The sequence below is a fragment of the Vanessa tameamea genome, chromosome 4, assembly GCF_037043105.1.
Source record: "Vanessa tameamea isolate UH-Manoa-2023 chromosome 4, ilVanTame1 primary haplotype, whole genome shotgun sequence".
In the NCBI taxonomy this organism is placed as follows: domain Eukaryota; kingdom Metazoa; phylum Arthropoda; class Insecta; order Lepidoptera; family Nymphalidae; genus Vanessa; species Vanessa tameamea.
Genome location: NC_087312.1, coordinates 8,341,329 through 8,357,710, shown reverse-complemented (window position 1 = coordinate 8,357,710; position 16,382 = coordinate 8,341,329). Strand labels below are relative to the sequence as shown.

The window sequence follows — 16,382 nt, the reverse complement described above, 5'->3', positions numbered from 1 at the left end:
AATGTGCTCATCAAAATTAAACCCGATAGAGCAGTATGTTTGAGATAAAGTAAGACAAGGTAGGCAAATACTAAAAGATACTGGATGTCTTAAATATTACCTCAAAAGTGCATTAGCAGATGAATGCAGTCTTATCAGGATATGGTAACACTACATATTAAGTGAGCGAAACATTAGATAAAAGATCACAATTGTAATTCAATTATTAAATTTATTTTCACTATGAGAAGTACCAGTCATCAGACTTATTTTACTTTTCTTTACAAATACGGTGTTCAGATTTTTGCTTTACTATTTTTAAAAATTTCAGTCGTATGTTCTATGCAATCCCTTGATGAATGCGAATTTCAACATATTCATACAAAATCGTTCGGGTTCGCACAAAGTAATAAAACCAAATGAACTAATAGTTATTATGAATATATCTATTAGTATTCTCGTACCAAGTACATATTCAATTAAAATCGACATTGAATAATATTCAGTTTACTATAAATTGACGCCTTGGCGCCAGCTTGAACGGTGATTACTCTTAATAACCGACTGTTATCTATTAGCCAATGAAACAAATTACTGCGACTTTATTTGGACGTCATTATAATTTACGAAAGGTGCATAATCTAATCTGATAGAAATAAAAGTCAATGTTCCTTTATCATTTAATTAAATCTCAGAAAGCTTTAGAAATTAACGAAATCAAATTCTCTATTTAACTTCAGCGTCAACACCAGTGACTCTTCAGCACTGTCCCAATTTGCTTTTGACGTGTCAGGATTAATTTCGTGAGGCAACGGTAGTTTCAAATAGTAGCGAGATGATGCTATAGTGACACTATTCGTATCAACGGATAAATCAATGTTTTCTTTTTTATCTCCTGTCATTACGACTCTAACGATTAAATTCTCGCAACTGGCTGAAGACGGTGTTTTTGGACCCATCTGTAACAAATAAAATGAAATCCTAAATTTTTGTAAATATCTTAAATAATTAAGAATATTTTAATATTATTTTATATCTGATTCATCTTACCGCAACTGCGCAATCTTCGCGTGTTTTTTTCACGTACGTTTAAATCATCTTCTAATTTAATATACCTACATAATATAATTATGAATCTTTAAAATAATTTTATATAGGTACCTACTGATCAAAATTGCAAATTATAAAGAAATAGTAGTACACTGACACTTAAAAATAAAATGTCAGTAATATTAATTTTATTTTGTACAAATAGAGTTGCAAAATAAGACGAGTTACTAAATCTTTTGTTATCTCATTAGTTACTAAATTGGCGATCTTTTCAATAGAACTTTTTGTGACCGGAATTAATTACTTAAATCGATCTATTTTTTTAGTTATTAACTATAGTATTCCAGTTTTGCACTTGATTACTATCAAGCTAATTTTTCGTGAGTAGCTTCATTCAAAGATTTAAAATCTTTGACTTCATTTCATTGTGATGAGACGCCCAACAATTTCCTGTACGAAAACTTTCGATTGTGGTAGCTTGTTAGCTATTTAAATGAAAAATATGTCGATGTGATGATTCTTAAAAAATTATTACTAACTGTTTTTTTTTCTGTTAAATCTCAAAATAATTATCTAAATTATTTGAAAAAATATTTGTCCTACGAAATGTCTAGTTTGATCAAAGAGTCCTCTCCTTCCAATATGTATCGATAACGAATCATCAAAAATGATTACTAACCAACTGTTTTTTTTTACTTAGTTCATACCTATAGAATTTAATAGTCACATTGTCCTACAAAACGCGTGGTACGTGTTATCTTACGCTCAGAAATTGTTAATACCACAAGACTCTCATTCTCATTAGTAACTGTAGGACAAAATTATTACAAAATAGGTTAGTGTGTTCTCTGCCCAAATAAAACAATGTCCTACAAGAAAACAGGTAATGTATTATACTAGTCCGACAAGAATTGTAATTTTTTCGTTATCCTATTTGTAACTTAAGATACATTGATAAATTGATAAATAAACTAAGTAAAAAAAAAAAAAGATTTGTTACTATTAAAACCCGATTTGCGTTAAATACTATTTAAACTCATGACATCAAGATCAGCTTTATAAGCTATCCAAATAGACACCCGGAGTCATTCAATACCTCCAATAATTCTACTATAAGGCCAAACTTCAATAACATTCAAGTCACATTATTTACCTGTAAAAACACATCTTCAGCGCTAACAGATTGTTGGTAATTCATAGTATAGGCGGGTGCCTTTCGGTCTTCTACTCTTAATCCAGTTGTACCGATCAAATCCGCGTCTTCAGCTTGTTGGGTCTCATATTCTTCAATGGTCTTATAAGTTTTCGCTGTCTCAGATTTTTTATTATCTCTTGAAGTTGTGATTTCATAATCGGCTGTAAATTATTTGAAAGGTATGTATATAATTTGGAGGAAAATACATATCATATTATTTTTAATATAACAATTGTAAAAGTAGATCAAACTAAATAAAAATACTAAAATAACCTACTTGTTTTTATTTACCGTATGATAATAGATTATTATATATTATAGTATACCTACTTTTATTTTCTGATGAACCTAATTTATCGAATATAAGTAATAAGTTTATTACAGCTGATGTTATAAATTTATATCTAAAACATTATATAGTGAAGTAATATTATCCGTTTTGAGAAAAATCTGTATGAATTTCTATTGGCTCCATGGCTGAAAGATGTCTTTGCATATCACTAAATTTAAGTTATTAATTACAAGCCTTTTAATTATATTCATATTATATATGAGATTGTATATTACAAAAATAATTAATCACTAGGTATTTATTTGGTATGTGCAGTCTTTTTTCAGAAATTACAGATTTCATTTTAAATTTCTTGCCATGTTATTCAATTTATATTATTCTACTTGAAACTTTTGCAATTTAGATTTGGATTGCAATATTGATATAGGTATATAAAATATTATTATAATATAATATTAGGTAGCTTACTTGTTTTAGGTAGGTCATCGCCTTGTAAAACATCTGGTTCAGGTGGTGTTAGTAAGCCAGCTAATTTTTCTATGTTAGAAACAGTAAACTCCATTCTTAATACTTTAAAAGATGAAATAATTTAAACCGAAATGGACTCCTTTTCACCTTTAAATCACTATTGAACAGAAATTATTGAATAAACAATAACATAATGGTTGCTAAGATACATCAGTATTTTGGCTATGGTCAATTTTGTAAATCTGTATGAAAAAAAAAATTATATATAAATTATAAATATGCAAAATGTGTATAAATAGTTCATAATTATTTAAAATTCAAATTCTTTAATTTATCCTGACTTTTATTGATAACTAAATAAAATGCTTTTTAATTTGTACTTTTTATTGTTACTATAAATTCCTTTTTGTGGACTTGAATATTCAAATTGAGTAATAAGTATAAAAAAAATTCAGACATACTATTAAAAAAATAATTAAAGTTAATATGTTATAGATTTTATTACAGAAGACTACATGTAACAAACAAAATGAATTTCATAATTTAAGGGAAACCATCATCATCTTCCTCTGCCATTTCTTTAGCCAATTCGAGATCCTGCTGTTCACGTTCCCTTCTCTCTTCGGCACTCTCCAATTCCTTGCCATAGGATTTAGGTGGATATCTCATAGCTTTAACACTTTGATTATGTAATTCAAGACAGAATGAAATACGTTGATGGAAAGCTAGCTGAGGTTCTCTTGTACAGTAGATATCGGAGCTTTCTTTGTTACTCATGTATCCCTTTTCGGGGTCAAGGGTGGCTTCAATAACACCATCCCGTATAGCTTTAGCTACAATGAATTCTGCATCTTCAGCAGAATCCAAGCCTAACTTTCTAGCAATATCCTTAGGTGAAATTCTTGAATAAGACAATCCTATGGACCGAATGGCAGTTTTGATCACATTCTGTCTGAGACGTAGAATCAAAGTAAATGTGTGATCACTGCGGAACTGGGGCCCAAAATTCTCCAAAACTTCTCCAAATCTTTGCAAGTTTCCTAAACGAACTGCTTGAGTAAGTTGGAAGTATGGTGCCAATGCTTTTCTTAGTGGAGCTTGGCGGAATATAGCACGCTCTGGTATATCACCCAACAATAACTCTACAACAATGGCCAATTTCTGCACAGTCTGACGGAATCCAACTGCTGCGGTTTGAGGGGCTTTACGTAGAGCTTGAACTAAGTGCTTATGTGCATCACTGTATTCTAATCTAGCTGCCTTGATTCTGCCAAGATAGTACAAAAATCTTGCCCATTCATTGTTACTGGCATTTTCAGGAAAAACTGATTTACTCACCAATTTATCTGCTTGATCATACAGTGCATAATGGAGGTAATTACGCAAAAGACAGTTTATTAAAACTGCTTGGCCTTCAAAATCACTACGTAAGGTAGAAGTACGCAAGCGAGCATGCAATAGGCCCCTAATAAGGTCCAGCTTATTGGTAAGCTCGAAAACTCTTGAATGATAAAAATAGCACTTAGCAGCAATTAAGTCTAAGGTTCTTCGATTCTGAGCTGTTACTTTATTCATTAATTGTTGCGAACATTCAACTGCTTCTTCTAGTTTATTCGTGTCCAATAAACGAAGTAAAACTAACAGATGTATATACACATCTACTTCTGGAGCTGGGGTCTTAGGAGCACTTCTAGAGCGCGGGGCTTCAATCTCCACTGCACCAGGCAACGGGTTTTCTACAAAAGCGATTAAGGTTTCTTTTTCAGAACTTGCAGGATAAAGTTGGTTTAAAATCGCACGAAGTACATTGCCATTTAGTTTCCGTCTAGTACTTGGAAGTGATCTTAGTACGCGCATAGCAAATCGTGGTTCTTTTGACGACACTGCTTTATCAATTTGTCTTACATGTTCTCTTAAATCTTGAACAGCGAGAACATCAGCATCTTTTTTTACCTCAGTAGTTTCAACATCGCTAGCAGCGGCTGGACTATCTACGTTCTTCATTTCTACATCTTGTTCTACGGGAGCCATTATTGCATTTAAAGCAACAATTTACTGTTGTATCTTTTGATAACTCAAAATTTCTTCGTATTCGTAACACAACGCTTCAATTTCTCTTATTCATGTTATGTCAAAAATATGCCGAGTAACTTGAAGCGTTCGGAAATATATAATACAACAGATATTAAAACGAAAAGTGTTTAAGTAAACAAAATAAAATGAAGTTACACATTATTTTTAATATTACAATCTAACTACTGAATTACTTTAAAATAAAAAAGAGGCATTAAATTAAATAATAATAATCATGTAAGTGGTAGTTTATACCTATATATATACTTTTTTTAATTTCACATAGCTCGTAAGTTAGTTTTAATATTAATTTTATCTAATGTCCAATGGAGTTACAAAATTTCGATAATTATGGCATTTTTTGTGGATTGAGAGGCACTATTATTAAATTCTAAATAATTTTTTTACTGCTTTTTTGTTTTGTTTTACAATCTTTTAATTTAAAATTTTCGTAATTAGCGATACAAGTGACACACAAAAGTAAAGTTATATTCTTTTAAATAAATATTATCGCGCTGGAATATCATGTTTTTTTTATAAATATTCATTTATTTTGTTATAAATTAAGTCATGTATAAAATCATAAATACAATTGGAATTTGTACGGTGTATAGAATCTTTATATTTGTCTATCCTCCTTTATCCCATAGAGTATAGAAAAGACAAAACTACTAGCAATGCTCGTAGTTGCTTAACCAATATACTGTACTAAGGAAATAGTGATAAAAAGCTTCTAATAGTTTTAATTACTAATGTTACACTTTAATTTTTTTGGATTACAACCATCACATCACAAAAAACGTGTGTGCCAAAAATCATAAACTACGGAGGCGCTACGGCCGCAGGGGACCGGTTAATTCTTTTCATAAAATTTCAATGTGTTCTGGAAATGGTTTGCAAAGAGGACGTGGTATCATGGTTTAAAGAATTGGAAAGCTATAAACGCATAGATGCAATGTGTACATTACTAAATATGTGCTTGCCATTTGAATTACGCTTTATTGGCACGTATCTTGAAGAGCTCGGTAAGCGGGATTTTCAGGAGTTGCGTGGTGCGGAACTAAGGGCAAATAATCCAACAGATCTCGCGGCAGATATCGGAGGAGCAGACACAGACTCTAGGACGCGGCGGAAAATGGCTTTATATGTTTCACTTTTACGGTCGTGTAATTTCGCTTGTGCCACCACATTGTACAATGCAATGGTCAGCTTAGAGCAGAGTGGTCTACTGAAAGGCTTATATGGGGATCTGCTCGAAGAAATACTTCTTTTATATACAATGGCACTGCATCATCCAGCTTTTACATTTGATCAGAAGTCACACTTTGGTGAGATACTGGAAAAGCTGAAATTGGAAGATCAGCGGATACAGTACCAAGAACAGCAAGATCATAATATAAATTTAGCTCCCGTGAGTGGTTGCCATACTCAGTCTAGTATCACTGCAAATATGTCAGTTCCACCGCCTAATTTGTCTAGCTTGGTGCCACAGCCTGGTATCATGTTTGTTAAGACACCTGGCGTGCAGGTCAGTTTCAATGTTCATTATCCATATGCATCACCAAGTACAGTTTTCAGTAAACATTTGCTTTTTATCATATAGCTGCATTTAAACATATTTATTATCATATATTAACTACATGGTATGTAATAATTATATATTTCAAATTAAACTTACATATTATTGCATGTCATTACTAAAATTTCTCTTATGAATGAAATTATAGCATATAATTGTCCTATTTTGTGTGAATGATTTTGTTTTATCGATATTGTCTAATTGTAAGACAATAAGATTCATATTCAATTCCTTTAAAAGTAAGGTAATAGTGATAATTAAATGAAAATCCTTCATAATTTTGTTTTTAAGCATTTATGTAAAATAATGATGAAAAAATCAAATTATATGTATATAAATGTCAAAATTATTAATATTATTTTATATAATTATTATATTTTAGAGAAAATATCTGATCTTTACATACATTATCTATTTATTTTCATTTAAGATAGATAACTAACAATATGTTTACATTATTGTTTTACTGTGTATTTTCTAAAGTTAGTAGTATGTATTCTTTCAAACATTTAATAATTTTCTCACATAAAACACTTTTGATTTGTTATGTTACAAGAATAAATTGAATATATAATAATTTTAGAACTATCTTAAATTGCATCTACATTTCAGGGATAGTAAGTACACTAGATATGATAGATAAGTAATTTTTATAATCTCTATAGGCACTAATTGCCCCAAAAAGTATTGAGATCTCTATAATATTACAATCATGTTATCACAAAATATTATGAACTTAATCATGGCATGGATGGCGAAATGTTGCACCGCATATAATACAGCACTGACCCAATATATAGTGCGTGCTCCATCATTCCTTTGTTTAGTTAGTATGTAAATTTTTAACCTCAAGATGTTACATTCCTTGGCCTATAAACCATTGTTTATATTTTGTACAATTTCATTATCTTAAAACATTGAAGTAGGCCCTTTTTAACTAGTTTCAAATATCATTTATCTCATATAATTAATAATCTGATAATAAATAATTTGATAATGAGTACTAAATATAAAGTAATATAAATAAAAATATAATAATCATATTTTTAGGGTCCTATCATCTAATAAGTCAAAATTTGTTTTATATTAGAAATGTAAATTGTTTCCTTTTTCATGATAATTTTATATTATCTATACTAATATTATAAATGCGAAAGTAACTCTGTCTGTCTGGTGCTATTTCATGGCTAAACCATTGTACCGATGATGATGATCATGATCATTTTAAGAAATTTGGTATGAAGCAAGCTCCAAAGAAAGATATAGGCAACTTTTATGAATAATGTTATTTTTGACAGTTTGATAACAAAGTACTAGTTTTATACCTATTTTCTAATATAGTTTATTAAAAAAAAGTATAAAATTCCAGTTTAAAATATCTGAACCCCATCCTACCCAGGATTTTGTTAAAAAATTACCAATACTGTTAAGTTTTAATAATTCTGGACTGTTTTCTGCATAGGGCAACAGAAAATCGATGAGTGAATTGCCTGCCTCTGCCTATTAATTACTGCCTTTGCAAATAATATATAATAATTATTATAAAGTGGTATTAAATTAAAATTTTAATTATTACAGAATTCATATTGAAATCATAGTAATTAGTTTAAATATTTTATGATATGATTTCAGCCTCCCACATCAGATGGTGTTGCAGAACTGAGCTCTCCTCCAGTGTTAAGTGGTGCGGCAAACTTGGTGCCAATATTGGGTGAAGTGCCTCATCCTCCTCCTGGGTTGCCAATTCCACAGTACAATGTTGGGGACTTCTTAGGTCAACACACATGGCCTGCTAACATCATAGTCTCACCACTCAATCAACCTTTAGAGGTGTGTAATTATTTTATTACTTTATAGTTAGTTATATAAGAATAATATTATTGTTGTTTTCATATTCTCTAACTTTGATATTACCTATAAAGTCATGATACTGAATAAATAAGGATCTATGTGTAGTAATTAGACTAGCTTTATTTATATTTTTAAATAGATTAAATGTAGTGCTCTTAGTATTACTAAAATTAGCAATTGTACATTCCACAGGCAAAACCTAGGCAAGCATTGTTCTGCCCATATTGTGGTAAATGTAATTAATGTGGTAAATATTAATAACAATATGTATTATTCATAGTTATTTTTTTTGTTGATAGAAATGTTTTTGTAACTCAAAATTATAACAAAGAAAAGTTACAATTGCTATTATTTTTGAAAATTTATTATTTTTTACCAAAAGCAAGGTGTAATTATCAATACTTATGGGGTCTTTTATCTTGAATATTGGGAATTGTCAAGTACTAAATTATTATTTAAAATTTTCATTTAATCATATTTACTGTAACATATATATACCAATAGTCTTGGAGATCAGTAGAGTAGAGTAGTAGAATAGTAATGTATGTATAGGTTGCAGCGCCATCTAGTGTCTAGTTACAACAAAGTTGCTTAATATAAAAATCTTCTATAGCCTATTCCAACTGGAATTAGGAAAAGATAAACAAACCTTAGATTTACGTAGTTTGCTAATAACTCAGCTAACAATATAAAGTACCTCAGCAGTATCAGTTATCTCCACTTTGATTTTACTTCCAAAATTCCTATAACAGTTTCGTCTACGTTCAAAACGCAATTTTTTCGTAAATCCATAGCGAATATCGCGTCAATTTACTATCAAATGTTGTTCATTTGGCTTTTCTTCTCTTATGATTGGAATAGAGTATATGTATACTCTATAAAAATGACACGTACCTGACATTACATATGAATGAGGGCTGATAAATTTGCTGCCTAAGGTACATCATAAAGTTGATATTTACTTTTTTATTTCTAGATATGTCTTTCTTTGTATTAGTATTCACTCCAGTGACCTACCACAGCCTTGATTTCAAAAAATGTCGAAAAAAAATCTTGAAATTGGAAGAACCAATGCAAAATAATATTTTCAGGTTTTAAACTATCAAGCTGGACCGGGTGGTGCAGGCGCTCCAGCGTCGCCTTTGATGTCGTCGCCGGGTGACAGTCGCGCCGCGTCCCCGCGCTCGCGTCGGCGCCTGTCACGTGACCGCTCCCCGCCACTTGTGCCCCTACCGCCGCCGGAGACGTTACCGCACCTCGCAGCCACTTTCGACAACCTTACTGTTTCTGAGGTCGGTGTATTATATTAATTTAGGATGTAAATGTTCATCTATTAAAGATTATATTTAAATATATTTTAAAAGCTGGGTTTTATTGCTAACAATTATATTTGACATTATTTTGACTGAATAGCATTACAAAGATCTTTTGTTTTCAACATTTGTAACTGGGTATTCAATTTGTTTTTTTTTTTTAAATCGAATATTGTGATTGTTGATTTGCAGTATTCGTAAAATAAATAAGATAATGTAAATATTTTTTTAGATGCGGCATAATGTCGGAGAGGAGAGACTACGTGAGATAACCGCCATGCATCATCAGTACCGATCACTCGAAAAACTAAACGGCGTTAGAAGACGCGCAGCCTATTGTCCACAACCTCGGTCCTCGTCAGATAGTGGCTCCAGTGCGGCGTCGTCACCGCCCAGCACGCCGGCGCCGCAGCCGCGCCGTGCGACACCTTCCATGCCCCCCGGCCCCGCTCCCTCCGCGCCGCCCGTGCCCTACTTGCCCTACACGCGGCCCTACCCCTATCCCACGCCCCCACCTGCCTATCGACCTCCACCTCCGCCTTTCGCCAACGGGGAGCCGCCGCCGTATGCCACGGCGGCGCCTTTCGCTGGTTTTGTTCCCGTACTGTACGCGCCGCCTAAACTATCTTGCTGGAACTGTGGTGGTGCGGGCCACGCCGGCCATGAGTGTAAAGAACCGAGTATGGAAGAAATGACTCGCGCTGGTGGTTACCAGTTAGATTTCGGTGGCGCCCCTCCACCGGAAGCCGGTGACAAGTAGGAGATCGCTTAGCGCCCGGCCCGGTAGGACGTGGCCCTGCCGGGACGGGGAGGTGAGCCGACGTGGATACCCTTTATCTTTCTTCGGATCGTCCCCGCCGGATGATCCGATATCCGAAATTGGGTTTGCGCCTCTGTGACCTGAGCCTAGTGCTTCGATATTCGGTCCGGCGTATGAGGCCCGATGAAAAACTAAGAGGGTTTCGATCTTAGATTGATTTGTATTCATTAGGTGTGACCTTAGTGTAAAACTGCGCTTGTTGGGCTGACCTAATCAAAGTAAAGAGTGTCGAATTAATTTGACATTGAGTATTTACACACTTTCAATTCTGCAGTTTTTTATGACCAATAAGGGTAACTCCATTTTTTCATTGTCTCTTCATATTAAGCAAATATTGTTTTGGATTTACTGAAAACCATTTATCAACTCTAAAATTTTCCATTTCCGATTTTTAAATGTGCAATTAGTAGTTAATACGACAACGACAAGTACAAAAATGTTTTAAAATAATAATTCATTCAATTTATTTTTAATGACGTATATGTTTTTTTAATTACATTTACAACATTTAATACAAGCTGTATAATTGAAAGTGTGACGTTCACTTATGAAAATCTGACACTAATTGTTTCGGCATATTTGCTATAAATTAGAGGGAATTCCGTATTAACTAAAATAAAATAATGGATGTACCGTAAAAATAGTGAATAAGGGCCCGCGCACGTCTGGCGATATACAGCGCAGAGTTTTTTGAATAACAGGAAATCAATAAACTGAACAACTGGTCCTCGAAACTAGCAAAATCGACAAGAAGTATTACTACCATACTTTGCAGAACAGTAACTGTTATGATTACATTAAAGGCAAATTTCCCATATTAGGCCCACCTCAATTGATTGCTCGAGGCTTGCTAAATCCTACTCAAGCATGCTCTGAGTTGCAATTCGTCAGATTCGCTCAGGTGCTGAGACGATTTTTTCTGCCATTTATTTGGAGAATTACTATTGTAATATTCTTAGAACATTTACAAAATGTTAATAAAAAGTAAAAAAAAATTATATCTTTAATTAATATTTTAAATTCGATTTTATATAAAATACGTAGTGACTTACTAAACAGTGCCATAGTCATTGCTACAATTTGAGTGATAATTTAAAATAATTTTATATGATGTTGTATATTTTGACTAAAATACAAATGCACTTTAACTATTCTACTGAACATAATAAGAATGGTTTTGTTTGATATAACAAGTTATAAACAATCGAATGATAATTTTCAGATTAATCTCATATTGTAAATAAGGCTTTATTTCCTTAAGTACAAATTATTTGGAAATATTATTTAAGTTAAAATTAAGATCTATATATTATATTTATGGAATTCCCTGTAATTTTTTATGTCACTTCCGTAACAGTGTACGTAATATTTTAGTAAAGCAAGCATTAAGCTATTGTATATAAAGTTCAAACTCATAATCTGACTGAATATATATGCTAATGAATTGTTTCCTTTGACCCAAGACTGATTAATGAACTAGCAATGTATTTCCAAAATTTTTAAAACTTTGTCATGGGGTTTGTACAGTTTTGGTTATAGCGAGTTTCTAAAATCAGAACTACGGATTTATCACTAAAGATTCTTAGGTCTGACAGAATGATAATAAATTATCGTAATGACTGTACCCGCGTGTTTGTATTTTGAAATATTTTAAATATATTGAACAAGGGGTAACTGATCAAGTTCAAGGTATGGCAAATGCTCTTAACGTTATAAAATTAGTGTTTATATTGAAGTCATTGTAAATAATTACAAATGTGTAAGAGAGATGACACGTCGCTGGATGTGATCATATTTTGTAAATATTTTCGTTTATATAATTAGTTGATATATTTAGAGATTGATTATATTTGTAAATTAATTTGTAATAATTTGAGTGACCCGTATATTGTATTTGATTGTTTTATATGATCACTGTCACAAATCACAATTTTGCATTTTTTTTAAATCCCCGTTTTTAAGAATAGTTGAAATTAGAAGGATTGTACCTATAATTGTTTTTTTTTTTCTTGCATAATTATATTTTTTTAATCGAGTCGAATGAGTCACACGCATAGGTGGGCGGGTCTCAATGGCCGATTATAATAATGATTATTAAGTGATCAATATTTTCTGTATATCAATTGGTTGATTCAAAGTTTTTGCGTGTTCTATGTTGCATTTAGCTTTCGATTATAGTTAAATTATCCGGTAGTTATCGTACTATATGCCTTCTGAAGTGTAAAATATAACTGAAGAGAATGTTCATAAAACATGTATGTACATAGTAGTTTAATTTTATAAATTGATAATAATAATAATAATCATTAGCACTAGTGTTTGAGAAATAAACGCAATCAAATAAATCGTTTTTTTAACCTTGCGAGTTACTCGGTTAAGTTAAATGGCAAGGATTACTAAAAATCACTCCTTATGAAGGTTGTATGTCCATATAACGTAAATCTTGTGTTATTTAATCTTAACAATTTTATTATGATATTTAAAACAAAATAAAATAGATTAAACATAGTGAAATAAATAAACATTTGTATCTTTATCACCAAACCTCTGTAGTATCAGTGTCGAGTTATTAAGACTAAATACAGTGAAATGTCACAATTTATTTTCAATTTAGCGCTTAATCCACGCCCATCGTGGAGACAAGAATCGTTCATTACAATGTATAGCCATATAATTTTTCAAGGAACATTATTTCGCGTTTTGCGGAATTTATAATTTATTGATAAGGAATATTAGTTCTTGTTTTTAATATTTTTTGCGTTGTAAATTGTTACTATTATATATTATCTACGTCCTTTAAGTTGACGGAATTAAAATATTTAATGAAATACAGGAAAGTGGAAAATACTGCTGAGGTACTTTATATTATTAAATATTTTATTTAACCTTGGAAAAGTTATCGACAAACTCAGAAAAAGTAAAGTAACTAGTTTTATAATCTGCATTGAAAAGCACTTTCAGAAAATATGCCCTAAATTACTCTATGGTTTGTAAACATTTTGTGTTATACTGAAAAATACTTTACAATATTCATACAAGTCTTGCTTCAGCATGCATACTGTAATAACAACTATAACGATAACTAATACTTGACTTGTTTTCTTTGCTATAATTATAAAGTGTTGTTATATTAGTGTATCTAATAATTTTTAAACGCATCCCGTCCATATTGTATAAAATAATGGCTGTAATTTTTTTTTTTGATATTCGTTGCGCGTGGACTAAGGTTAAAGTTTCGCGTCTAACATTGTGCAATAACAGAATTCATGTTTTTTAGGTCTAACTATTGATACTACACGAGGTCCTGTAATTGTTGCAATGCAGCTTATATTATTAATTTTGTACTAGTTGAAGTATAAAATTATTTTTTTACTTTGTACAGAATGTTATAAATGTGATAAATAATTTTTAACATAATTAGCGATTGTGATTTAGTAAAGTGTGTAGTTTAATATAAAATAAAAAAAAAATCGCTTACTAAATAAAATAAATTCTACTACGCTCTACAGCGATGTATTTATAACGTTGTTTTCTCACAATTTTGTATTCGGGTACTTATAATATGATGTTATATTATCTACTAATAAAGAATAAGATCAGCATTTCAGGAAATCGAGTGTTTCGGCCCAATTTTATAAGACCTTTGTATCCCACCAATGCTGTGAATCATTTGCTTCCTGAGAAATAAACAACCAATATCTCTATTGAGTTTCCTTCATATTGTCCTTCGTTCTTGGGTTATAATTTAAGATGGGAATTTATGACAATAGTGAACAGCACATTTGTGTCTGATATTAGTACATTAAAAATAAACCGGTAAATAACAGATAAATGCGACCAATCACGTGCTATCGCACAGAAAAATATTTGCACCTCCGTTGTACCTTTTACGGTTAGAAAAAAAAAGTTCGCGTTCATAAATCATAATTAGTTTGAATTTGCATTTCAAGCACGTTCATTGGAATTGTAATAGTAAGATATAATTCTCGTAAAAAGGACAGGTTTGCATTGCGATGCAGAAGAAATAACTTAAAATGAAGGTAATAAAAAATGGTAAAAAAGTCGAGCTGTACGAATATAATATTTTTATTATGAACTTCCATTTTCTTGAGGAACTTTATGAACGCCTTAATATTTGTAAATTAATCTCATTACATTATTAATAATAAAAAATAAATTGGTTGTTATATTAAGATGGTTAACTATTTCACTCCTTTTTATTACAATTCAGTTAATCGCAGTCCACTGATGAACATGGTATCAGACTCCCACCACTTTATATTTGGCATGTATACCTTACCTACTTTATTGGCACACATTGTAGATCTATTAACTCGCGAGCCCGCTCCGTTAAATTCTTGAATTTTTAATAAAATAACTAACAATTATAATTTAATTTCTATTTTTTTGCAGTCTTTAGTCTTGTCTCACGCACACTGCGACATTTAATGCGTCGTCACACATACTAATACACGCCACAATGATTTAGCGCGGAAGGCGGTGCCTTCGTGAGTAAATACAGTTTGCACCTTACAATAATAAATTGAATATATAGTACGTCCTGAAACTTAAATACGCAATATCTATAATTCATTATATACTAAATTAATGAAATAACACGATTATGTCGTGATATATAAGAGGATACTTATTTTTTGGCAGACTTAACTAAATGGTTAGACAAGTTATCATTTCAGCTCGTATATATATAATTATTTACTTAGTTATGTACACGTAGTATGTTCATAAGAATTAAGAACAGGACACAATATCAATTATCTGTTTTTGTCTTTTAAAAATAACTTAAATATTATACTTACTATTTTCCTAATAAATAGTTATAAAATAGCGATATACAACTACTAAAGTAAATAAACAATGCAAGTTATATTTAGAAAAATTCGCAGAACTTAAATAACTGTTCAGGTATATTAAAAGTTTGTTAGTTATGACTGTTTTACACTACGGAAACAGACGATGCAAATGTACAAAAATATTTAAAAGGTACATGTCCTTTGTATTTTCGAAACTAACATGCAATGACTTGTGCTAAGTGCAAAAGCTAGTAATGACATTCATAAATAACATTTATAGTAAACATAGACTGATGCATTTAGAGGTACCTACTTACTGCAAGTATTACAGTTTTAATTTCGTTTTAAATTAAAATTTATTGGTAATTGTGAATAATTAATGTGGGTAAGGTTGCTAAACATATTTTTGTGTTTATGAAGTTAAAGTATATTTACTATATATAATGATGCTAATTTTATAATAGAATGAACATTAGGTAATTCTGTTCCTCTTTTGTTCCACTTCAAAACGTCCTAATATAACCAAGATCTTGAAAATTGTTATTTGGTGAAAAAATAAGGTACTGGCTTTGTCTTTTTCAGTTTTCCGTTTATATCGGAAAATATATTAACCGTTGCGAATTAAATATATTTCATATAATACACAGCTCCACACATATTTTCGTTTTCATTAGGTACTTTTTTTGTACATGTAGGTAAACTAATTCCACGGTAAAGAAAAATATCGTTATGCGACTTGTGTATTTTGGGCGAATGAAGTTCGAAAGTAATGACAATTTGATTAGAAGTTTTGAGTGAATCTGAAGAAAATAAACACGCACACTTTCGTTGTTGTGTTCATTTCTGTGAATCCCTGAGTCCTCGTTCCTCTTCCTCTGTAGTCTGATCCCAACTTAAAAAAATCCGCCGATGCCTTAATTCTGTCGACCCTTCCTCAAATACTCCTTC

At 31.4% G+C, this 16,382-nt stretch overlaps 3 protein-coding genes across 4 annotated transcripts; 1 reads left to right on the top strand and 2 right to left on the bottom strand.

The window, feature by feature from the left end:
- Positions 1 to 647: 647 nt before the first annotated feature.
- LOC113394333 (dynein axonemal assembly factor 6) lies at positions 648 to 3,344 on the bottom strand. The gene is made up of 3 exons (XM_026631603.2): positions 2,985 to 3,344; positions 2,183 to 2,385; positions 648 to 938 (listed from the first exon to the last, which is right to left on the bottom strand). Exons 1-3 carry the CDS (start codon positions 3,076 to 3,078, stop codon positions 681 to 683), a joined length of 555 nt encoding a protein of 184 aa, XP_026487388.2. The 5' UTR covers positions 3,079 to 3,344; the 3' UTR covers positions 648 to 680.
- Positions 3,345 to 3,465: 121 nt separating this feature from the next.
- On the bottom strand, positions 3,466 to 5,147 carry Rpn3 (Regulatory particle non-ATPase 3). The gene has a single exon (XM_026631602.2). It carries the CDS (start codon positions 5,013 to 5,015, stop codon positions 3,528 to 3,530), a length of 1,488 nt encoding a protein of 495 aa, XP_026487387.1. The 5' UTR covers positions 5,016 to 5,147; the 3' UTR covers positions 3,466 to 3,527.
- A 549-nt stretch (positions 5,148 to 5,696) lies between these two features.
- LOC113394331 (uncharacterized) lies at positions 5,697 to 14,322 on the top strand. 2 transcript variants are annotated; one of them, XM_026631601.2, is made up of 4 exons: positions 5,697 to 6,468; positions 8,269 to 8,466; positions 9,579 to 9,779; positions 10,033 to 14,322. In XM_026631601.2, the coding sequence occupies exons 1-4, from the start codon at positions 5,947 to 5,949 to the stop codon at positions 10,558 to 10,560; spliced, it is 1,449 nt and encodes a 482-aa protein (XP_026487386.1). In that variant the 5' UTR covers positions 5,697 to 5,946; the 3' UTR covers positions 10,561 to 14,322. The 2 variants fall into 2 exon arrangements, with proteins under 2 accessions (XP_026487386.1, XP_026487385.1); XM_026631600.2 differs by having other exon boundaries at positions 5,698 to 6,585.
- Positions 14,323 to 16,382: the final 2,060 nt, after the last annotated feature.